Source organism: Pelophylax lessonae, assembly GCF_965119305.1.
Source record: "Pelophylax lessonae genome assembly, chromosome: 2".
In the NCBI taxonomy this organism is placed as follows: domain Eukaryota; kingdom Metazoa; phylum Chordata; class Amphibia; order Anura; family Ranidae; genus Pelophylax; species Pelophylax lessonae.
In genome coordinates this window covers 489515197-489540738 of record NC_138769.1, presented here as the reverse complement: position 1 = coordinate 489540738, position 25542 = coordinate 489515197, and the positions used below count along the sequence as shown (strand labels likewise).

The 25542-nt window shown below is 46.1% G+C and overlaps 1 protein-coding gene across 1 annotated transcript in view; it reads left to right on the top strand.

The window, feature by feature from the left end:
- The window catches only part of IPO5 (importin 5), a 167398-nt gene that overhangs the window by 37890 nt on the left and 103966 nt on the right, over positions 1–25542 (top strand). Inside the window, exons 6-8 of the mRNA XM_082245950.1 lie at positions 11321–11425; positions 25155–25277; positions 25376–25496. Of these exons, the coding sequence (XP_082102076.1) occupies positions 11321–11425; positions 25155–25277; positions 25376–25496 (349 nt within the window). The remainder of the gene's footprint in view (positions 1–11320; positions 11426–25154; positions 25278–25375; positions 25497–25542) is intronic.

Sequence of the window (25542 nt, the reverse complement as noted above, 5' to 3'; positions counted from 1 at the left end):
CCCAGGATAGCAAATTCCCCCCAGATCTGGTTGAGGGTTCAGTTACTCCCGAATCCTCTGCTATAGTCTCACTTACTGCTGCACTTGCGACTTTAGCATCTAAAGTGGATTTGTTGATGTCTGACCGGGCTTCTAAGAAAAGACCTATGCCCTCTGTCGTCTGACTCGGAGCCAGATTTGGTTGCCATGGACAGCGTACCCCCCTGAGGGGTCTCAGTCCTTTCAGTCGGATGTGGAGGATTCCCCCTCTGGATCAGCAAGAGAACGCGCTGCAATGTCTGCGCTTATTAGCTCTGTGAAAGACACTTTAAATTTGGATGATGAGCCCCACCTGTTGGATAAGCGGTCTTCATTTGGGCCCGCAAAGCCCAGAAGTCGGGTCAGGTTTTTCCCTGTCCCGCGGAGTTTCACGATACCGTGAATGACCAATGGCGCAATTTAAAACGTAATTTCTCTATCGCTCATTGACAGACGTAGTCCTCGGTGATACAGCACCTTCGGGTTATGTTGCCTCCACAGGAGCAGGACTAGACAGGAAATAAAATGCTCTGGCCACACCCTAGGGGCAGTCCCCGAGGGTATATCCTCTCTCTCTCTGCCACAGCAAATCAGTTTTTTTCTGTCTAGTCAGGAGTAAGGACCTAGATACCTTGCTGGGATCTTCGGTCCTGGCAGGATTTTTTTCTTAAAAGGATTTTTTTAGACAGCTTTTTTCTCCAGTGTTCCTGTGAGATCTTCAAGCAAGAAAGCTGAACTGGGCGACGGGCTGGATGTTGAGATCCGGTGGTCACCCCAGTTCAGCCTACGAGCGCGTGCAGGCCATAGCTCCGCGCTGGGTCGGCCGCGACATAGTCCCACTGGAGGGACTGACCCCACGAGTTAAACGTCTCGCTGAAACGCCAAGGACCATGAGTCACGGCGTCCGTATTGGTCGACAGCCCTCCCGCCCCGGTGGAGAGGGGTACTGTCAGGAGTTGGTGCCCGCCTGGTTCCGGTATGGTGAGTAGCAGGTTCCCCCTTTTCCCCTGACGGGTCTTGTGGTGAACGCGGGCCCCCTCTCTGTATGGTAAGGATGAGTTCCCCTCTATCCTATAACATGGCACAGATCCCCCTACTTTGAGTGTGATTTTATGCGCAAAAAGCCAGGAGGCTTGGTTTGGGAGCTGACAATCTAATTGTAAACATGTTAAAAAAGATTGTAATTAGTGGCAGTATGGGTATCTTACTGTGATAATATAAGTATCCTACCAGTCAGTAGCCACGGACATGTAGACTGCTTTCCTAGTCAAGTCTCCAGCGATAGCAGGCCTTCCGAACGGCCATGCGGTCCGCCAGGGCCGGTACCGCCGACCAGGCTAAATCCCCATGTAGAGAAGGTGTTGTGATGCTCTGCAGTCACGCCGCTATTCGGTACTAACCGCCGCCATTGTTTGCTAGATCGCACGAGGCCGCCATTTTGGCGTAGCCTCGTGTCTCCAGCATGGGGGCGGCCATGTTTGAGGTGATCCAAACACCTCGTGGAGCTAGGGGAGGCGCCGGAAGGCGTGCAGAGGGGCGGAGCCGCCTCCTTTCTTCCTGGGCAGCCAGCCAAAAGACTTCCTGTTTGTGAACACAGCGCTGTAACCTGTTGCAGTGAACTCTGAGCATCAAGTGGTGAGCCTGGGGGTCTATCTCTCTCTCTCTCTCTCTCTCTCTCAATCGATAGGGATCCCTAGCAGGTAACACTAAGGGGCTTTTGTGGCGCTGGGGGTCTGAAAAAAAAAACAATTTTTTATTTGAATTGTATTTTCCGGGAAATTACTTGAATAATCATGGACCCTGCCACACAAATACCCCCACCTGTTTCCCTCGAGGGGGCCACGGGACCCGCGGGTGCACAGAGTATGGATGCATTTACAGCAGTTTTGGAGTCTATGGTGGCTCGGGTGGAGGCAGCCTGTCAGGGACGGGGGTCAAGAAAGCGACCCCCGCCTACCCCTATATTATCTGACACCTCTGACTCAGATTCAGAGATGGTCACTGCAGCTGCAGGTCCCTCTGCAAGGGCTGTTATCTCAGGTAAAGCTCCCTCAGACAGTGAGGAGGACGTTCTTTCTCCCGCTATAATTCAGGAAGCATTGGTGGACGCACTAGTTGTGGTGGTGCGGGAAACCTTAAGACTTGGTTTCACCGGCAGAAGCAACTGAAACAGAGATTCCCTTTGGTACTAACTAGCCCATTAAAACGGTGAAGGTTTTTCCTGTACCCAAGTGTTTTGGTAATAAAATTAAAGGAGAATGGGAGCATTCTAAGCGTACCTTTACTATTTCCAAGCGTATTGCTAGACGCTATGCGTTTGAGGAATCCATCATTAAGAAATGGACGGTACCACCAGTGGTGGATCCACCTATTTCCAGGCTGAATAAAGCCACGGTTATCCCAGTGGAGGACACTTCGTCCTTTAAGGATCCGGTGGATCGAAAGATGGAGGCGGAGTCCCGCACTATCTTCTCCATGATAGGGTCAGCATTTAGACCAGTAATTGTTATTGGTCTAGTTTCCCAGACACTAACGGAATGGGCGAGATTGGTACGCCAAGACCTAAGGGGAAAAGATATCCCCCAGGGAACATCTGATTTGATGGAACAGATTATACAAGGGCTACAGTTTGTCTGTGACGCAGCCTTGGATGCTACCCCCCTATTAGGGCATGCATCTATGTCAGCGGTAATCCTCAGACGTGTGCTGTGGTTAAAATGCTGGTCAGCTGACCTAGGTTCCAAAAAGACCTTGACGAATCTCCCTTTTCAGGGGAATCGCCTATTTGAGGCCACCCTAGATGAAATTATCAAGGACGCCACTGGGGGCAAGAGCACTTTCTTGCCACAGGCTGCTAAAGCTAAGGGACCTCGCAACAAGCGAGGACCTTTCTTTACCGCCCATAAAGGGTTCGTACGCCCGGCTGGAACAAGCAGAAAAGGCAAGACTCCTCCAGGAGGGTTCAAGAAAGGCTGGTCGGACAAACAGAGGACCGACTCAGCCAAACCCGAAGCAAAGGATTACACAGCCTGAAGGTGCCCCCCCACCCGGGTTGAGGGTGGGGGGACGTTTTCACCGGTATTCAGGACATTAGATCGAGCATCGACTACTACTACCGGTGCGATTCTTCCCTTCCAACATTTAAGTACTACAGGGAGCGGTAGTCACCGTTCCCTGAATAGATCTTTTCCTTTACCTTTTCCTAAGATTAGTCTCCATTCCCCACAGGAATCGGATCTGGTTGACCAGACAGACCAAGAAGCCTCTAGCCGGGTGACTTCGGTCCCTGAGGTCCAACCAGAAAAGATCACCGTTCCCGATAGGAATCCGGTATCTGATAAATGTGTGGGAACAGAAAACGACCAGACTTTCTCGGATGGTCGGGGCCAGATAGCTCTAGGGACGCCTGGTTCAGATCCAGTCAGCGCCAGTGGTCCTAGAAATTCTAGGCTGGCCTCGTCAAGCCGGCCTGGCCGACTTGGACATGCTAGTCGCAGACGTTCCGTGGGAACTTCGTCTCAGGGAGTGTCTGTGGTCTCAAGGACCAATCTACCATCGTGCTTTACAGTCGCTGGTTTTAATGGCCTGGCCATTGAGACCCAAGTACTGAAGGACAGAGGGTTGTCAGCTTCAGTCATTCCTACCCTTAAAGCAAGGAAAGCGACTTCCAGCAAGGTCTATTATCACACATGGAAGACTTGTATTGCGTGGTGCGAATCTTTAGGATTTCCTCCACGTACCTATTCGGTGACTCGAATATTGGCCTTTTTGCAAAAAGGGGTTGAGCAGAAGCTAGCCTTGAGCACCATCAAGGGTCAAGTTTCAGCATTAGCAATCTTCTTTCAGAAACCTTTAGCTACCAAGTCCTTGGTGCGGAATTTCATCCAGGGGGTGCGGCACCTGGCTCCACCAGTCCGCGCGCCCTTACCGCCCTGGGATCTTAATTTAGTTTTGTCGGTTCTACAGAAACCTCCCTTTGAAAACATCAGGGAGATTCCCTTGCTTGCTTTATCCCAAAAGGTGGCCTTCTTGGTGGCTATCACTTCTGCTTGCAGGGTGTCAGAACTGGCTGCATTATCATGCCAGTCCCCATACCTAGTGATTCATAGGGATAAGGTAGTACTTCATCCTAAGCCATCCTTTCTTCCTAAGGTGGTTTCAGATTTTCATCTGAATGAAGATATTGTACTACCTTCCTTGTGTCCTCAGCCCAATCATCATCGGGAACATGCGTTGCATTCCTTGGATGTGGTTCGGGCAATCAGGGTATACCTGAAAGCTACGGAATCATTCCGTAAGACGGATTCACTTTTTGTGATCACGGATGGCCCCAGAAAGGGGTTGCCTGCATCTGCCGCGACTATTGCCAAATGGATTAGACAGACGGTGGTACAGGCTTATTCTATTAAGGGTCAGAGTCCTCCGTTCCCTGTTAGGGCGCACTCCACACGAGCGCTCAGTACTTCCTGGGCCTTTCGCCATCAGGCGTCAGTGGTCCAGGTATGTAAGGCGGCCACCTGGTCGTCGGTACATACCTTTACAAAATTTTATAAAATTGATGTGATGGCATCGGCGGATGCCTCTTTTGGCCGCAAAGTGCTGCAGGCCGCAATTTGAGGAGACCGGTGGTCTACCTCGAGGGTTTTTTTCTGTTGAAAAATTTTTTTGTTGAGTCTCATCATTAAGGATGAGCATTGTAAACTTCTAGTTGGCACCGGTTGGGCCTTCTAGATTTGGATTTGATTTCCATTTTCCCACCCCTCATTTGTGATACTGCTCTGGGACTTCCCGGAGATGCTGTATCACCGAGGACTACGTCTGTCAATGAGCGATAGAGAAAAATGGATTTTTGTAAAATCTTACCGTAAAATCCTTTTCTCTTAGCTCATTGACAGACGTAGTACCCGCCCCTCTGTTTTTGAGTTGGGTTGGGTTAAATTCTCTAAACACTGCTTTTGTGACATAACTGATTTGCTGTGGCAGAGAGAGAGAGGATATACCCTCGGGGACTGCCCCTAGGGTGTGGCCAGAGCATTTTATTTCCTGTCTAGTCCTGCTCCTGTGGAGGCAACGTAACCCGAAGGTGCTGTATCACCGAGGACTACGTCTGTCAATGAGCTAAGAGAAAAGGATTTTACGGTAAGATTTTACAAAAATCCATTTTTTGTGGTGCCCAAGAGATTTCAGTACCGTTATCCCTTTGTGGATCCAATGGATTCTCGCTGGACTGCAGCTCGTAAGGTGTACCACACTGTGTCCAGGTTGAATAAATCCACTTTAATACCCGCAGAGGATTCTCCGGTGTTTAAAGACTCGGCGGATAGGTGGGTGGAAACTCTTACCCGCCACATCTACATGGTAGCGGGTCCCTTACTGAAACCCACGTTCGCTTCCGTAATGGTCTCTCAGGCTGTTGTGGAGTGGGCCAAGGCGCTTAAGTGCACTCTAATTGCTGACTCCGCCCCTCCTGCTACTCTGGAGATGGTGGATCAAATTGGTCAGGCTGTTTATACCGGTGTGACGCGGCCTTAGATGAGGCCCCTTTAGTCGCATGACTGTTTGCAGTCGCAGTTACGATTCGTTGGCTCGTTTGGTTAAAAAGCTGGTAGGCGGACCAGTCTTCCAAGAAGACGGTGTCTGTCATCCCTTATGCAGGGAATCCTCTTTTTGGGGACTCTCTGGATGAACTGGTGAAGTGGATCACGGTGGGCATGAGCACTCTGCTGCCTCAGGTTTCCCGGGGCAAGTCATTCCGCGGTAAGCGGGGCCCTTCCTTTAAACCTAACCAGGGGTCCTTTCGTGCCTTCAAGGCACAAAACAAAGGTAAGGCCTCTGGTGGCCGGAAGAAGCCTTGGGCTGGCAAGTCAAAAGCCGCCCACACTGGCACGGCGGCTCAGTCCGCCTCGACCTGAAGGGGCGCCCTCACCCGTTTCAGGGGTGGGGGGACGGCTGCGCTGCTTTCCCGAACCTTGGCTGGCCAAGATTCAGGACAGGTGGGTTCAAGAACTAATTCGGTCAGGGTACAAGATCGAGTTTCGATCGAGCCCAGCAGACAGATTCTTTCCCTCAAATCTTCATTTGACCCCAGATTGTTTCCGAGATCTCCATCAGGCGGTTCAGGATCTCCTCGCCCAAAGGGTGGTTTTCCCGGTTCCACAACCGGACAGGTTTCGGGTTTTTACTCCAATCTGTTTACAGTGCCCAGAAAAGAGGGCAAGGTGTGTCTGATTCTGGACTTAAAGTTTCTATATTGCTTTGTGCGGGTCCAGAAGTTCCGAATGGAGTCCCTCCGGTCGGTGGTGGCGTCCCTGAGTCCAGGAGATTTCCTGGCTTCCATTGACCTCAAGGATGTGTATTTATATCCCTATATATGAGGGTCATCGGCGGTACCTCCGATTCGCAATAGCGGAGGGGCACTATCCATTTGTGGCGCTGCCTTTCGGCCTCGCTTCGGCTCCAAGGGTGTTTACCAAAGTTTTGCCTCTTGTTCTAGCCTTGTTGCGGGTACAGGGGATTGCCGTCCTCGGTTACTTGGACGATCTCCTATTAAGGTCGAGCTCCAGTGCCACTCTGTTGCGCGATCTGTCGGTCACAGTTCAGACTCTCCAGGAGTTCGGGTGGACCATCAATTTTCAGAAGTCGACCTTGTCCCCTTCTGTTCGTCTCCCTTACCTGGGAATGATTCTGGACTCCGCCCAGGCGAAGGTCTTTCTTCCGGAGGACAAACTCCGGATCCTGCAGGGGGAGGTCAAGTCCCTCAGGGACAACGAGTCGTACTCGCTTTGGACCTGCATGCGGTCTCTGGGTTTAATGGTGTCGGCGTTTGAGGCGATCCCATTTGCACAGTTTCACACGAGATCTCTTCAAGCGGAGATTCTCGCCAGGTGGGACAGACGTCCTCGCTCTTTGGAAAGAAGGATTTCTTTGAGCCCCCTAGTGAGATCTGATCTCCTGTGGTGGCTCCAGTCTCCGGCTCTGACGGTAGGCAAGTCCTTTCGACCGTTGCTCTGGACAGTGGTCACCACGGACACCAGCCTGTTGGGCTGGGGTGGGGTTCTGGGCAATTTGTCTGCCCAGGGCACCTGGTTGGCGGGAGAATCCTCTCTGCCGATAAATGTCTTGCAACTGCGAGCAATCAGGCTCTGTTTGCTCCGTTGGTCGGATCGTCTGCGGGGCTGCCCAGTGCGGGTGCAGACGGACAACACCACTGCGGTGGCTTACATCAATCACCAAGAGGGCACCAGGAGTGCCTGGGCGGCCAAGGAAGTGGCCGAGATTCTGTCCACTACGAGACTATCTTCTGTCTCGGGCCGATTTTCCATCCTGCTTTGCAGTCGCTGGCTTTGACGCCGTGGCTGTTGAAAGCCAGGTCTTGAGAGACAGAGGTCTCTCGTCGGCGGTCATTCCTACCTTACTCAAGGCCAGGTCTGGTAGGATTTATTATTGTACCTGGAATGCTTATTTCGCCTGGTGTGAATCGCAGGGGTTCCCTCCCCGCTCCTTTTTGGTGGCGAGAGTGTTAGGTTAGCTTTCCTGCAAACTGGTGTGGAGCAGCATCTGGCGCTGACCACTATTAAGGGCCAGTTATATGTGCTGGCCATTCTTTTTTAGCGCCCTCTGGCATCGAGTTCCTTGATCCGCACTTTCAAGGGGTGCGACATCTGGCTCCCACATTGCCTCCTTGGGACCTGAATTTGGTTTTGTCCGTTTTGCAAAGTCCTCCCTTTGAGAACATTCGGGAGATTCCTCTGCCGGTGCGGTCATAGAAAGTTGCCTTTCTGGTTTCGGTCACATCTGCTCGCAGAGTGTCGGAGTTGGCGGCCCTGTCTTGCCTCTCCCCCCTATCTGGTTATTCATAGGGACAAAGTGGTCTTGCGACCTCATCGGTCCTTTCTTCCGAAAGTGGTTTTGGATTTCCATCTCAACGAGGACATTGTCTTACCTTCGCTGTGTGCGAAGCCTAAGCATCCTAAGGAGTTTGCCTTGCATTCCTTGGATGTGGTAAGGGCGATCAGGGTTTACCTGTCTACTGAATCCTTCAGAAAGTCAGATTCTTTGTCCTTCCTGAGGGACCTCGAGAGGGTATGGCTGTGTCTGCGGCAACCATTTCAAAATGGATTAGACAGACGATTGTGCAGGCCTATTCAATTAGGGATCAGGTTCCACCTTTCCCTGTCACAGCGCACTCTATACTGGAGCGATTAGTGTGTCTTGGGCCTTCCGCCATCAGGCGTCGGTGACTTAGGTGTGCAAAGCGGCGACCTGGTCGTCCGTGCATACCTTTACAAAATTTTACAAACTTGATGTGTTGCATCAGCGCATGCCTCTTTTGGCTGCAAAGTTCTGAGTGCGGCAGTGCCTTAGGGGAGACATGGTGGTTTTAGCCTGTCTCCTCCTGTTGGGGTTTTTTCCCCTTGTTTATTTTGCTTTCCTGGGTTTGTTCGCTCCTGTTGAGCTTTCTTGTTACCCAGTGTTTTTACCTTTCTGGCTCCGAGGTTCTTTTCTCTGACCTGGGTGCTGCGTTGCCTTTTTTGACGGTTGCGTTTCCCACCCCTCACATCTACACTGCTTTAGGACGTCCCAGACGTGCAGATTGTATGAGTGGGCGGCGACTGTCAGAGGACATAAGAGAAAATAGAATTTTTGTAAGAACTTACAGTAAAATTCTTTACTGAGTCCTCTGACAGTCGCAGCCCCCCACCCCTCTTTTGGGGTTCATGGATCTCTATACTGCTTGCTACCAAACTGAATTGGGAATGCAGCTAGATGGGGGTATTGGACCAGAGGGACGGCCCCCTGTAGGTGTCTATACAAAGGTTTTGTGAATGTTTTCTAACAATCTTCTGCCTAGCTTACTCCTGTGGATAAGACCAATACCCAGACGTGCAGATTGTATGAGTGAGCGGCGACTGTCAGAGGACTCGTAGAAAATTAATTTTACGGTAAGTTCTTACAAAAATTCTATTATCACAGCCTTCGGTTATTTTAATACTGAGGTACTGCTGGTGAGCAATGTATAATGTAGATTGTGTTTCCGGTGTTAGGTGGGAGGAGTCTCTCTCCCTTTGAGCTGTCCTGGAAGATTCCTGTAAAGTTGGTTAACGGGTAATAACGGTTTCTAACGGCCTTAAGGTTTTGTGCCAATATTTACTGGTTTTTGGAACTGTTCATCATTCCCTCTACCGTGATGAAGGCCCCTGTTCCAGCTGAAGAAAAACAGCCCCAAAGCAAGATGCTGCCACAACCATGCTTCACTATGGGTATAGTGTTCTTGTGGTGATGTGCAGTGTTTGTTTTTGTGCCAAACATATCTTTAGAGATTCTGGCCAAAAAGTTCAACCTTGGTTTCATTAGACCACATTTTCCCATGTGCTTTTGAGACTTCAGATGTGCGTTTGCTAAATTTATCTGGGCTTGAATGTTCTTTGTAAGAAAAGGCTTCTGTTTTGCCTCTCTACCCCATAGCCCAGACGTGAAGAATATGGGAGATTGTTGTCACATGTACCACACAGCCAGTGCTTGCCAGATATTGCTGCAGCGCCTTTAACTTCCTCCCATCCGCGCTACAGCCTATATACGGCTGCAGCGCGGACTCGAATTTTCGGGAGGCCGTTTTTAAACGGCCTCCCAGAAGCAGGCTCCCCGCGTGCTCCCGCGAACGCGCATCGGGGAGAATCTGTGTCAGCCGTGTCCCTTGGACACAGCCAATCACAGATCGTGGTGAATGGCCAATCACAGCGGCCATTCACCACGTGATCGGACCATCCAATGAGAGATGATCTCATATGTAAACATATGAGATCATCTCTCATCGCCGGCGCTCCTTCCTCACACGGAGCCTGCAGTGTGAGGAAGGAGGGGGAGCCGTCAGCCGCCGGGGACACAGACATGTAATCAGGGCACCGATCACCAGTGCCCGGATTACTGCAAGGTAAAAAAACATACACAAATTGCCCCCATCAGTGCCCCCCATCAATGCCCACAATCAGTGCTGCCAGTCAGTGCCTGCTCATCTAGGCACTGATGAGCACTGACTGGCAGCACTATGGGCACTGAGTGTGGGCACTGATGGTGCCGCCCATCAGTGTCCATCAGTGCCGCCTATCAGTGCGGCATATTAGTGCCGCCTCATCAGTGCCCATAAGTGCCGCCTCATCAGTGCCCATAAGTGCCGCCTCATCAGTGCCCATAAGTGCCGCCTCATCAGTGCCCATAAGTGCCGCCTCATCAGTGCCCATAAGTGCCGCCTCATCAGTGCCCATAAGTGCCGCCTCATCAGTGCCCATAAGTGCCGCCTCATCAGTGCCCATAAGTGCCGCCTCATCAGTGCCCATAAGTGCCGCCTCATCAGTGCACATCAGTGAAGGAGAAAATTTTATTTTCAAAATTTACTCGCAGAAAATAAACTTTTTTTTTTTTGTAAAAAATAAAAAACCCAGAGATGATTACATACCACCAAAAGAAAGCTCTATTTGTGTGAAAAAAAATGATAAAAATTTCATATGGGTACAGTGTAGCATGACCGCGCAATTGTCAGCCAAAGTGTGACAGCGCTGAAAGCTGAAAATTGGCCTGGATGGGAAGGGTGTTTAAGTGTGCAGAAGGCAAGTGGTTAATTTTGCTGTAGGGGCAGCCTCCCTGACCACTTTTCTTATCTTTTCATCAATTTTGGAGGGACGTCCAGTTCTTGGTAATGTCACTGTTGTGACATATTTTCTCCACTTAATGTTTTTCTTCACTGTGTTCAATGGTATATCTGTCTTGGAAACTTCTTTTGTACCCTTCTCCTGACTGATACCTTTTTAACAATGCGATCCCTCTGATTCTTTGAAATCTCTCTGGAGGCCATGACTTTTGCTGTGGGATGTAACTAAGAAAATGTCAGGAAAGACCTACTAGAACAGCTGAACTTTATTTGTGGTTAATTTGAATAGGTGTGTACTGACTCTTATTTAACATGAATTTGAATGTGATTGCTTAATTCTGAACACCGCTACATCCACAGTAACCACAAAAAAAAAAGATTTTAGTTTCTTTCTATTGAGATGTACAGTTCATAGGTCACATTAAAGGTGGAAAAAGTTCTGAAATGATTCAGCTTTGGTCTCCTTTTTTTTTTTTTTTTTTATCACAGAAACCTGACATTTTAACGGGTGTGTAGACTTTTTATATCCACTGTAGGTGGCAGGACACAATTTTCTAAAGGCACGTTGGAGTAAAAGTGCTTAAAGCTGTATACATGTTATAAATGGCATCGGTTTGTCATTTTTGTTTAAACTTTTTTTTTTTTTTTTTTTTGTAGATCAGGACACAGTCTGCCAGGGCAGCTTGTGCATTTGTTTTATCTAATGAACACAACGTTCCCTTACTGAAGCACTTTGCGGACCTATTACCGGGTATCCTTCAGGTGAGATCCAGGGATCAAAGTTTTCAGCTCAAGCATTGAACTTGTGGAAGACAATAATCCTATACATACCTCTGAATTTGCATACTTTTACGATTCACTTGCATACTTTTACAATTCACAACTTTAGGTAGGAGTTCTTTTTAGGCCTCCAAACAAACCTGTAATATAGCATCTCAAAAGGCCTTAAATGTGTTTGACTGCATTAGTTTTCATTTCCAGGCTTTTGCCTCTTTAGTGCCATCCAGGTTTGGACTTCAAATGTCTGTCTTCATGTCCAATTACATGGTATTTAATGGGATTGGTAGCTTACACATTGGTTTTTGTTTCCTGTTTAACTCAAGAAAATGAGGATGCTGTATTTATCGCAGGATTCCAAGTATAATTTAATCATATAGTAGAGGACAGAGCCAACCTGTTCATACAATCACCATGGGTTATAGCTTCAGGTGATTAGACACTGGAAAGCTTTTGAGGACATGCACCCCTGGCATGCCTCCTCCGTAATGCTACCCCATTTAAATTTTTTTTTTTTGCTAATGTCTGTAATTGATGGAAGTATTCTCCTTTCTGGAGAAATTGGCTTCACTACTTATTATACCCCACACACTATATTTTCCTATAGAATTCTTCAGTCAGCCTTGATGTCCACAGAAGCAGTGTATCAGGAGATGTACACTCTCAGTAAAGCCATGAGAACCATTCCTGGACTCCAAGCTGCAAGGACAGCCTGTAATGTTGCCTTTGGCACTTGATTCTGTGTGGTGCACTCACCTTGGTGCAACACGTTTTTAGCCCCTGGTTGCTGTTTTCGTGTTTATCCACTCAGCTTGGTCCGATGTGGATGACCAGTTGTTTCACACAACTGGTTGCACACTTTAACCTAGAGCTTTTGTAAGATACTCAGGCATTTCCTTTCGCCATGTGAATATGTTGCAGGACGATCACCCCTGTACTCTTCTGAACACGCTTAACCCATCTCCCACCCTCTACTCGGTGACCTATAGCTGTGACGAATACCAGGTAAAAGGGAGCCAACTCTAAACAGCAGGTGAACATTTGCTGTCTGTCGAATACTTCAGCATCCAATTCTAGCACCACTTCAGACACACAAGTGGTCTATTTAAATAAAGCATACTCCTGCATTTTTGTCAGTTTTCTGGGCAGATTATGGCTTAATGCAGACTTTTTTTCCACAGCTCAAAAACTGTCTCTCCTCTTTTCCTGTTCCTCTTCTCTTTTCCAGTAGGACCCGGATATGCGGGTCCTAGAGGATGCTAAATTGGTGGGTAATTAAGAGGGATGTATTGGCAGTGTTGGAGGAAGCTGAATTTTTTTCCCTCACATGTCACTATTGAAGAGCGAGCTTCCTACAGTACTCTTGCTAATGTTGAAAAGATCATTGCCTCTGTCAGAAAATGCCTTGGCTTTGTTCAGGTAGATTCTCCATTGTTTTGCTACGCCTCTTTGGCCACAGAGACCTACTGAGCTTTGAAGAATACAGTAAACCCCCGCTCCATCGCGGTTCAGTTTTTGCGGTCCCGGTATATTGCGTTTTTTTTTTGTAATGTTTTACTATATAAATCATTAAAAATGAAATATTTGTGTTTTCCATAGCTCTTGCTAGGTCTCTCAGTATCTTTTATGTGTTTAAATGAGTTTCTATTGTTTTAAAAGTGTGTTTTAAAGACCTTAAAATGCTTTTACACGTACAGTGACAGTAAAAAAAACATGCCAACAATGCATTTTAATAGGGTTTTTCTATTTCGCGGATTATCACTTTTCGCGCCTGGGTCCCGAACGTAACCCCCGCAATGGAGGGGGGTTTACTGTATTCCCTGTTAATAAACAAGAGTGCAGTCTGACTGGGTCACTCCTGATAAGGATTTCTAGTCCCTCAAAGATCTTTTCTGAACTTGATCTAGATAATAAACAGTTTACAAGGAAAGTGGGCTGTTCCTGTGGTTGACCCTGTCATCTCTGTCCCAAACATCACTGTACCCACTGTAGATGTTTCATCCTTTAAAGATTCTATAAACAGAACATTTTGAGAAGCTTTTAAAAGCTCTCTGCCCTGGCAGGCCCAGCCCTGCAACCAGGTGTGGTTGCTATTCTAATATGTCACCTATACAAGGGCAAAGAACAATTACAAGCTTTCAGTGCTCTTCTTTTCAATGTACATATATATAGTAAGACATGTCAAATATCCAGAATGGCCCTGTTCATATTTGTAAGATTCCTCTAATTTGTAAGAATATCTGGATAAAATTTTGGACAGCAGAACACCTCAAAAATATGCCCTTTCAAGGAAGACTCCTGCTTGCTGAGGCACTTGACCAATTCATTCAAGTCACAGGAGTAAAAGTTTTGCTTCCTTAGAGCAGTAACAAACTTTCCTCCTTGTGCTCCTAAATGCAGATAACCTCCATGCTCTTCCCAGGATTTAACTTTAAAATCTAGTTCAGACCTTCCTTGTGGCACAAGGCTTTGCCTGCTAAGGTCACCAATCATCTCTGCTGTTCCTCTCTCCCCAATGCACCTAGATTATCTGGGTCTTAATTGTAGATACATCTCAGGCAAAAGTCTGTCTTCCAGAATTCCCCTCTCTAAGAGCTAATGCTTAACCGAGAGCCAAAAGAAATCTCAGCGAGTTTTGCCATAAGAATTCTGGGCTTAATGGTTACCTCCTTTGAGTCGGTACACGTTACGCATTTTAATTCTAGAACTCTCCAGCTAAATATTATGGCTACAGACTAAAATCGAGCTAACAGATCTGTGTAACAGCTAGCAAAACAATTGGATAAATTGTGTACACAATATAAAGTCAAAATTGCATCACTAGAATTTCATGCAATCGTGTCAGGTCTTTGTGCATAAACCAATAAAAATACCAACCCAAAATATACACCAAGTCCAGGTTGGTGGAAATTTATTGTGAAATGAGAATCTTGTTAGCCAGATGTTCAAAACAGCAAAGAGCTGAACCACCTTGAATGTACAGGACTCTTACCGGAACATGTGGACTCTTTATACACAGTCACATGGGCCCCGGATGTGAAGTGGTTAAATATTGCATTTAACTAGTCAATATTTTTAACAAAAAATTGAGCTCAAGGTACATTTCGTAAAGATTTAGCAGGCAAACCTTTACTTTCTTTTTTTTTTTTTTTTTTTTTTTTTAAACGGATCCAAATGATATGCGAATTAGAGCCATAGAGAGCTAAAAGATGGGGTTGCAAGTCATGTCTATCATTTGTGCACCTTTTTATTGAATGTTATTTGTAGGTTGGTTTTATATAAATGTTAAAAACCAATTCTATAAACCCTTTAAGAACCTTTTTTTTTTTTTTTATTTTTTTTTTTATTTTTTTTTTTTTAATCCAATTTTTTTCCCCCCTTTTTGTTTGACGGACACAGCTCCTGATTCTTAACCATTGGGTTATACTGCCCCCAACAGGAGTAGGACACTAGGCAGGAAAACATGACACCATTGGGCTGTCCCAAGGGGTATACACCCACTCTCGGCTATGGGCACTCGGATTCATTATTTTTTGGCTAGTCAGGAGTAAGGACCTAGTTTCCTTGTAAGGGGTGTGTAGTCAACTATAGGGAAATGTGTTACCATAATCCCTAGACAAAAGTTTCAAAAAGGAACCCCCATAGTGTGGTGTGGGACTTTAAGGGTAACAATAAATTATATAGTTAAAAAATTTTATTTCTAAAAGTTTTTATTTTAAAGACTGAAACTTTATATGTCTTGTATCACTAATTTCTCAATAACACAATACAAAATAGCATAAACAGATTGGCCATACGACAAAAAATGGCTCATACATGAAATTGAAACGATACATAATACAGGGCTTGACAAATTTGCCTGAAATCTAGGAGCCAGCTAAAAAAGTTAGGAGCCAGTTTTTTTTTTTGTTTTTTGTTTTTTTAAACTAACAACCAAGCTTTATTTAATAAAACGGATACTAAATTTACACATAAATAGGACTAGAACCCCACTCTCCTCTATAGCGCAATTGGATGGAAACAGACTGTCTGTCTCTTTCCATCCGATGCCATCTGATCCGATGCCATCTGATCCGATCCACGGGATGGATAGAAAATAGAACCACCATCCGTCTGTTTTTGGCGGGCAGGGTCAGATGGCGGCAGATTACTGCTCCATAGAGGAGACTGAACGGTCCGATCAGGTCTGCCTGAAAAACTGACAGGCGGACCTGATCAGACAGCCCGTGTGAAAGGGGCCTTCGGCTGTGGCACGGCGATGAGGGAAAAAAAAAAAAAAAAATATATATATATATATATATATATATATATATATATATATATATATATATATATATATATATATATATATATATATATATATATAAATTTATTTTTTTTTTAATAAGAATTGAAAAAAAAAAAGAAAAACATTTTTTTTTTTTAATAATTAAAAAAAAAAATATTTTTTTTACATTTAAAAAATAAATTATTAATAATAACCACACTCCCTGTCCACTTACCTTTAAGCAAAGGTAACTGGACAGAGAGATGAAGCCTTAAGAAAAAATTCCCTCTCTTCTCCTCTTTGGCATTGAGAACATGCATTACTCCCGGCCACCACAAGAGGGCGCCAGTTCCCCTAGCTTCTCATCTCACAGAAGAAGGCCGAAAAGCCGGGGACTAAATTTTTGGACGCCGCGGAAGTCCGTGAATTTGAAGAGGAGGTGGGGGGCGCAAAAGGGACAGGACACATCCTGCAGGGCACCCGAGGCGCCAGGTCGCTAATTCTAGTCGCAAATGCGACCTGGCGCCCGGGATTTGTCGAGGCCTGACATAATACAATACAAACAGTGTTCCTGAAGGAGTGGTAGATTATCGAACGCGTTTCGATACATGTGTGATAAATGACATTGATCTTCGGGGATTTCTGAATCCACTCCTAGAAGAATGGGGTACAATATAATATAAGCTTATGTTGTACCCCCTTCTAGGAGTGGATTCAGAAATCCCTGACGAAGATCAATGTCATTTTATCACATATGTATCGAAACGCATTGGATAATGTACCAGTCCTTTAGGAACACTGTGTTTGTATTGTATTATGTATCGTTTCAATTTCATGTATGAGCCATTTTATGTCGTATGGCCAATCTGTTTATGCTATTTTGTATTATGTGTTGTTGAGAAATTAGTGATACAAGACATATAAAGTATGTTTCAGTCTTTAAAATAAAAACTTTTAGAAATAACATTTTTTAACTATATAATTGTTACCCTTAAAGTCCCACACCACACTATGGGGGTTCCTTTTTGAGGACCTAGTTTCCTTGCTGCGATCTTGGGTCCTGGCAATTCTTTTTTTTTTTTTTTTTTTTTCCTTTTGGATTGGATGGAATTTTTTCCTATCAACTGCCGGACTGGGCGACAGACTGGATAATCTAGATCCAGAGGGTCCCACCAGTCTGGCCAGCGAGCGCGTGCAGGCCTCAGCTCCGCGCTAGATCGACCATGACATAGCCCCACTGGATGGGGGCTGGCCTGCGAGTTAAACATCTTGCGAGGATGCAAACGACCTGGCCTCAGCAGTGTTCCTCCTGGCCGACAGCCACCCAATTTCGGTGGAGCGGTGGTCTGTCAGGAGCAGTGCCCGCCCTGTTTCTGCTATGGTCTAGTTACTGGCTGTCCCCTCTCTACCCCAGGAGGGTTTTGTGGTGGACATAGGCCCCTCCCTGGAACAGTGGGACTCCTGGGCTCCCCCCAGACCCTCTAAAATGTGTTGGTGGTCACTGTGGGTCTTCCAGAACCCCCCTCCCTGGTTGAGTTTGAGCTGGCTTTTGCCACATGCTCTTAAGGGGGGCCTGTTTGGGGTTGCTGCTAGCCAGGTTTTTCTTGTTGTGCAGGGGGGGGGGGGTATAGCAGGGTTCCCTGCCACCCTGGGGGTTGGGGACTAGGGTAGGGATGTGCTCTGGGCTCCCTGCTGCAATTGTTGGGCTGGGGGAGTGGAAAATTGGCATCCGCGGGTCTGTGCCTCACACCGCCGGATCTGGCCAAAAATTTAGACAGCGACTTTGCGGCCTACTGTTTTGGGAGCTATGTGGGGCGGCCCCAGTGAGGTTGGCATCTGTCCTCCCCTTTGCTGCCCCTGGGTGGTATTCTCTGCTGGGGTAAGCGCCTAGACATCCACGAAAATTCAGGTCGCCGCTTGCGGCCTACTAGGCCATTCGGACTAGTGGGGCGCCTCCCACTCCTTCGGGCATTTTTGCCTTTTCCTCTGACTGGCTGGACCTCCACAAAATTGTAGGCCAGCTTGGCGCCTCCCTTGGAAGGGGTGGTGCTGTGGGGGAGACTTATTTTTTTGATGGCAGCCATGCCGCCATTGTGTAGGGCCCCTGCCCTATTTAGCACTGCGGAAAACCCACAGTTTTGTTGTGTGGGCCCTTGGTCGGCATCTCCTTGCGGGATCACGATTGGCGGCCCTCCCCTGCTTATTTTTTTCCGGGTGAGCTTAGTATATAGCGCCCCCTGCCTCATCTGTCATCAGAACTGGGTCTAGCCCGGTTGCTCCAGACTTGGCCCACCCTGCGGGGTCGAGCAACGCTCCCGGTTCCATATGATAGTGAGGATGCTTCCTCCACTCCGGTTGTTGGCAAGCGCAGGTTGTTGCACTGATGGCATCGGTGCAGGCAGTTTGGCGTTGGAGGATGCAGCTGGAGCTGCTGCGGAGGGGATCTTTCAAAGCCGTCTCGTGTGGCACGATGTTCGTTTTTTTTTTTTTTTTTTTTTTTTTTTTTTTTCCATCTGGTTCTGACGGTCTTTATCTAAAGCTGAGTGTCCAAAATCGCCCAGTGTCCTTTCCTACTTAAAGGTAAAAAATGGTGCAGCGCTAAAATGTTAAAACCAATGAACGGTAGCAATGTCCATAATCTGGGAATGTTCATATGTCCAAAGCCAAGCTTGAGGTAAAGGTGACCCGTGTAGAAAGGTAGAAAAAACACCAAACATGCGTGATTCCACCACCACAATTAATGCCAGCCTCTCACCTCCATACATTGACCACAAAGGCCGTTGCGCTTTTAACAGACTCTGGTGAACTTCTCCTGTCCCAGTCTTAAATCATGGAAACCACAGCGCCTCAGCAGATCGGCATAAAGATTCCACATGAAAGTATAACAAGGACATCTAGTGCTCTCCGTTTTTAAAATTGGTACATTTATTCAAAGTAAAAGCTGATTACTCACAAACATAGCACTATTCCTAGTGCATGGGGAACAGCATGTAAACATCTGATCGGTAAGCTCGAACATGCGGTCCTCTCAGAGCGTCGCGGGTGACGTCACGGCTCCTCCCCCCGTACGCGTTGCATCAATGGGCGTGACTTCTTCAGCAGGGGTACGGAGAGGGCGGCACCCGCACGCCTTAAATAGATGATGCCTAGCAACCGGACGCTAATCCCCAAAGCGGAAGTGACATATCGCCAATCTCCATCTTTGATAAGGGAAAGCTCCTGACTTCCGGGAGGCGCTGAATAGCATAACATAGACCAATAATAAGAGCGCTCATAACACGGAACTGAGCCACTCCCGGTCCACAAATGCACCGGCTGAGATATTGCACAAAATACAATAATATAAAATAATTATATCAGGAAAGGCAATAGCCTAAAGATATAAATAAACAAATTAGATGGATCAGAAAAAAATATATATATAATCTGTCCTCAATATATAGTGACGTTTCCCCACGAAGCTCCGAGAGTTCCACATATATTAAACGAGCGCCGATCGCAAGTACATTACAGATTAAAATAAAATCATACAATTATTAAAATAATAGCAACAATAAAATAACTGCAAAATCAAAATAAAACCTCACACTTTACCTGTTAGAAATAAAACAATTTAAATCAAAGTCAATATTAAGCCCGCCAGGTCCTAAAACTTTAGTCTGATAAATCCAGAATGATTCCCTGCGGCTTAATTGCCTTACAAAATTGCCTCCTCTCCAGTGACGTGTGGTTTTCTCAATACTCCAAAACTTCAGACCTGTAGGGTCACACTGATGGTATCTTTTGAAGTGTTTGGGGACATTATGCTTATCTTTCCCCTTACGGATTCTATTCATGTGCTCCCCTACTCTATGTAGGGCCCTCGTGGTCCTGCCCACATACTGGTAACCACACCTACATTCAAGCATGTACACGACCCCTTTGGTTTCACATGTAATGAAATCTCTGAGGACGTGCACCTCTTGTGTAGCTGTGGCAACGAATTCCTTCCTTCGCTTAATGTTACCTTTAGAGGTCTTGCAGGCCGCACACTTACCGCAAGCGTAGAATCCTTTTAAAGAGGGAAAGAGTGCATTACCAGATTTGACAGGTGGGTCAACCACTCCCGGGGCCAGCCGGTCTCTGAGTGTAGGGGCCCTCCGATACACAAACCTCGGTCTAGCCGGGAGTGCGGGGCCCAACACCCTGTCATGCTGTAGAATAGGCCAGTGCTTGGCTACAATTTTTTCAAACTTTTTGTACTGGATATTGTAGTCCAGCACAAAACAAAATTCATTATTGGAGGTGGTTTTTTTTTAGAGGACACTAATGTATTTTCCCTTGTGGTAGTGCTAACTCTAGAAAGTTCTCTCTCAATATGTTCGGGGTCATACCCCTTTTCCAGAAATCTTGATGCCAGTTTTTTTGATTGAGACTGGAAATCCTCTTCCAAGGAGCAGTTCCTTTTCATCCTTAGGAACTGCCCTCTTGGGATATTATATAACCACAGGTTATGATGGCAACTCCCTGTGGGTATATAAGAATTTGTCAGTCGGCTTGAAGTATGTACGAGTTTCCAAGCCACCTTCTTTTTTGAAAATCTCCAAGTCAAGGAAGACAATACTCTCAGTACTTATATTCCATGTCAACTCAATATTCCGAGTATTGGAATTGAGTTGATCCATGAAATGTTGTAAACTGGTCATGTCTCCTTTCCATATCAGCAGAAGGTCGTCGATAAAGTGGCGGTAGCAGCTCAACTGGGGAGGACGGTTTGTAAAGATGATCTCTTCCTCCCAGTGTGACATAAACAAGTTAGCCACACTGGGGGCAAACCGTCCCCCCATCGCTACTCCTTTTACTTGTAGGAAGTATTTCTTGTCGTACCAAAAATAGTTCTTTAGTAGACAGAAATCCAGACACTCTACCAAAAATCTCTGTTTCAATGGCAAATCTGACTTGTTTAATGCCCATTTTACTGATTTTTAAAGCATCTTCATGGTTGATGATCGTGTAAAGCGACCCTACATCAGCGGTCACCAAGATGCATTCAGAAATCTCTGTTAGGTCATTCAAAAGAGTAATGGCGTGTTTCGTGTCCCTAAGGTATGCGTGCGTCTCGCACACCAAGGGTTGCAAGTAATGGTCGATGTATTGACCGAGCCTTGCTGTTACTGACTCAATGCCATTTACAATCGGTCGACCTGGGGGGCAAGTCTGATGTTTATGGATTTTAGGGAGAAAATAAATAGGGGTCCTACAAAACAAAGGGTTCAGATACTGGGCCTCCTTTGAGCTCAAAATCCCTAGTTTTTCCCCTCTGTCAATCAGACTCCCAAGTTCTTTCTTATACTTAATCATTGGATTTCCAGGGAGAGGGGAATATGTATCCCTATCGCTCAGCAATCTCTGCATCTCTTGGCGATAGTAATTCCCACTCATCACTACCAATCCTCCTCCCTTGTCCGCTGGTCGAATTACAAGGTCTTTTCTCCCTTCCAATAACTTGATGCCTTTTTTGATTTGCTGTGGGTCACTAGCTTTTCTCACCTTAAGTGAGTCAAGGTCCCTACTTACCATACTTCTGAACACCTCAATGTTTTTATTATCCACATTAGGAGGGTTGAACACCGATTTATTTCTTAATTTAGAATGGTGTGAAACTTCAACATCCTCTCTTGCTGGTTGTGGATTTGCCAAAAAGTGTTTCTTAATGCTTGGAGTTCTGGTAAATTTCTGGAGATTTATGTAAGTGTCAAATTTAAGATTTTTTGTTGGTGCAAATTTGAGCCCTTTATCAAGCACGCGGATTTCATCAACTGTAAGAGAGACACCGCTGAGATTAAAAATCCCAGTGCCTAACGGGATTTTGGTTTTTTGTATCCTTCGGCCTCCTCTACTTCCCCTTTTTTTTTCTTTTCTTTTTGTTTTCCGTCCCCCTTCCTATTGGTTTCGGCGGGTGCTGAGGAGGGTAATAAGGTCTTGCTCCTAATGGGGTTGATGGCCCCGGTTGAGGATCCCTCCAAGGGGTCCTCTGAGACCCTAAAAAATGGGGGTCCTCACCCTGGTTTTGGAGTGGTTGAAACCTGTTTTTAGTTTGTATAAGCCGATTTCCCGATGGGCCACCGCCTCTTTGGCCTCTATTACCTCTTGGGCCCGTTGGATAACCTCTATTCTGATAAGGTACAGTCTGCCATTGATAACCGGACTGATAAGTTATTCACTCCAGTTATCTCTGGAAGCGGATTGATGCTGTGGTCTCTGACCCCTTCCTCTTCCCCTACCTCTCCCTCTTTTACCACCGTGGCCTCTACCTCTCGGTTGAGAGCCTTCTCCCAAGAATAATCTTGGTTGAGGTGTTCCATAATTAGATGGAGGGACATCCTCTATATCTGCAGAGTCTGGGATTATTTCAGGGGTAACTGTGGGGGCACGAGAGACTTGCCACCTATAAATTTATTACCAAAATCTTCTGAGTCTCTTAGAAATTTACTCTTCTTGTCTTGAACCTCCTTATCCCACTTGATAAGTTTATTTTAAGCTCTTCAGACAGTTTCAAGAATTCTGGCTTATCTTTTTCTTTCTCTATAGTTGTTTTGATAACATCTATTTGGGTCTCTAGAGCTTTCATTCTTCTCTGCTTCCGTGTTAACAGAAAAGCAAGAAGCTCCAGACCCTTTTTCGTAAAGAACTCACTCCATTCAGCATTAGATTCGTCCTCTAATAATCCATCATTAGGAGGAACATCCCACCGCAATCGCCGTGGGATGATCTTAGATGATATATACTGTTGGAATGATACTACGTCCCACCATGTTTTGATTTTCTTTTCAAACAAATAACCTAGTTTTTTGAAATGGTGGGACAGGTCACTAGGTTCTTTAGATGAAGCATTACGTGTAAATACGTTATCAAGTATAACCTCACGTTCTTCAAGATATAGAAAAACATCAATTTTTTAGGATAAGCAGCTAAATAAATATAGAATTGGTAACAGAATATAAAACAAGGGCTTATTCAGCGCTATAATCCATAAAATAGAAAACACTGAGCAGCTGAACACCGGTATTGGTCAATACTAATAAATCCAAAACAGGTAATAAAGGTAAAAAATGGTGCAGCGCTAAAATGTTAAAACCAATGAACGGTAGCAATGTCCATAATCTGGGAATGTTCATATGTCCAAAGCCAAGCTTGAGGTAAAGGTGACCCGTGTAGAAAGGTAGAAAAAACACCAAACATGCGTGATTCCACCACCACAATTAATGCCAGCCTCTCGCCTCCATACATTGACCACAAAGGCCGTTGCGCTTTTAACATAGACTCTGGTGAACTTCTCCTGTCCCAGTCTTAAATCATGGAAACCACAGCGCCTCAGCAAATCGGCATAAAGATTCCACATGAAAGTATAACAAGGGCATCTAGTGCTCTCCGTTTTAAAATTGGTACATTTATTCAAAGTAAAAGCTGATTACTCACAAACATAGCACTGTTCCTAGTGCATGGGGAACAGCATGTAAACATCTGACGGTTGGGCAGGCATCCTCGGCACAGATTTGGGGGTCTGGACTATGGAAGAGTTCAGACTGCCGATCATTGTACTGGAACTCCGAGCGGTCAGACTTTGTCTGGATCAGTGGACAAGTCCTCTTCGGGGGGTGTCCAGTATGGTTCCAATCGTACAATGCCACGGCCGTGGCCTATGTCAATCACCAAGGGGGCGCAAGATGTGTCCTGGCGGCTCGGGAAGTAGCCAGCATTCTAAGGTGGGCAGAACGCTTAGTTCTAGCCCTCTCTGCCGTGCACATTCCAGGGGTGTAAAATTGGCAGGCAGATTGCTGCAGTCGACAGGCATTGGACCAGGAGGAATGGTCACTTCATCTGGAGGGGTTTCATCAGTTTTCTCTGGTGGGGTGCTCCCGAGGTGGACTTGTTGGCCTCTCGTCTCAATAGGAAGGTACAGAGGTGTTTGCCCGATCTCTGGTTCCTCTGACCAACGCTGCAGACTCACTAGTGGCTCCTTGAGGGTCGGTATCGTCTGTTTAAGTCTCCTCCTTCCCCCCCCCCCCCCCCTCTTAAACTTCTGTCAAGACTCCTGCGCAGGATAGCGGCAGAAGGGTTTCCGGTCATTCTAGTGGCTCCAGACTGGCCTTGCCGGTCTTGGTACGCCGGTCTGGTACAGCTCGTCACGGATGCTCCTTGGAGACTTCCTCTCGAGGAAGATCTGTTGTCCCAAGGGCCAATCTTCCATCCTGTTTGACAGTTCCTGGCTTTAACGGCTTGGCTGTTGAAAGCCAGGTGCTGCAGGATATAGTGGCTTGTCTGAATTGTTTTTCGGTGGCCTCTGCCTGCAGGGTGTCTGAGCTGGCAGCGTTATCTTGTCTTGTCCACCTTACCTGGTGGTTCCCAGAGATATAAGGTGGTGCTTCACCTTTGTCCGTCGTTCCTTCCAAAGGTCATTTGATTTCCATTTGAATGAAGACATTGTGTTGCCTTCCCTGTGTCTCAGATCTGAACATCCCAAGGAAATTGCCTTGCATTTCCTGAATGTGGTTCGGGCACTTGGGGTGTACCTGGCAGCTACGGAGTCTTTTAAGAAGTCAGACACCCTATTTCTGATCAAGGATGGACCTCAGGAAGGGTTGTCCCTTCTGCTGTGACCATTTCCACATGGTTAGGACAGATGGTGTTTTCAGGCCTTTTCAATTAACGGTCAGGTCCTTCCTTTCCATTCCATGTTACAGCACACTCTACTTGGGTGCTTAGTGCTTCCTGGGCCTTCTGTCATAAGGCGTCAGTGATGCAGGTTGGCAAGGCGGCCACCTGGTTGTCTGTGCACACTTTAAAAAAAAAAAAAGTTATAAAATGGATGTATTGACATCTGCGGAAGCTTCTTTTGGCCGCAAGGTTTTGCAGGCTGCCCTCTTTTTGAGGGTATATTGTTTTTTTCCAGGTGAGCTCCAGTTCTTGGTTGAGCTCCAGGTTACCTGGTTGGCTATGGTTTAGCCTTGGGAATTTTTTTTCTGCTGTTTTTCCCACACTGTTTTAACACTGCTTTGAGACATCCCAATAATAAGGAAGAATCGGGAGCTGTCAATGAATGAAAGGAAAATGGGATTTTTGACTTGCATAAAAATCCATTTCTCTGATCATTGACCGACTCGGCACCCACCCCTCTGGTTTTCGTCTGACACTGCTACAAAACTGAGTGCCAATAGCTGAGAGTGGGTGTATACCCCCTTTGACTGCCCATAGGCATAGTCGAGCTTTTTCCTGCCTAGTGTCCTACTCCTGTAGGGGGCAATATAACCCAATGGTTAGGAAGAATCAGGAGCTGTAACCCAATGGTTAGGAAGAATCAGGAGCTGTAGGTCAATGAACATCAGAGAAATGGATTTCACGGTAAGTCCAAAAATCCAATTTTTTACAGTACTCCCTAATATTTTCAAAAAATATTTTATTTTTTAGGCTGTGAATGAATCGTGTTATCACAATGATGATTCTGTTCTGAAGTCACTTGTGGAAATTGCAGATACAGTTCCCAAATATTTGAGACCCCACCTGGAAGCAACTTTGCAACTGAGCTTAAAGGTAGTAATATATCAATGCAATTTCTAGATTACTTTAAAACATGAGTACATTAATACTACTTCTACTATATATATATATTTTTTTTTTTTTGTGTGTAGCTTTGTGCTGACACAAGTTTAAGCAACATGCAAAGACAGTTGGCACTTGAGGTTATTGTCACTCTCTCAGAGACGGCTGCTGCTATGTTGAGGAAACATACAAGTATTGTTGCTCAAGCAAGTAAGTTGATCTTGAATGTGTGTGTAAGCCTTGCTGATTGTTTTTG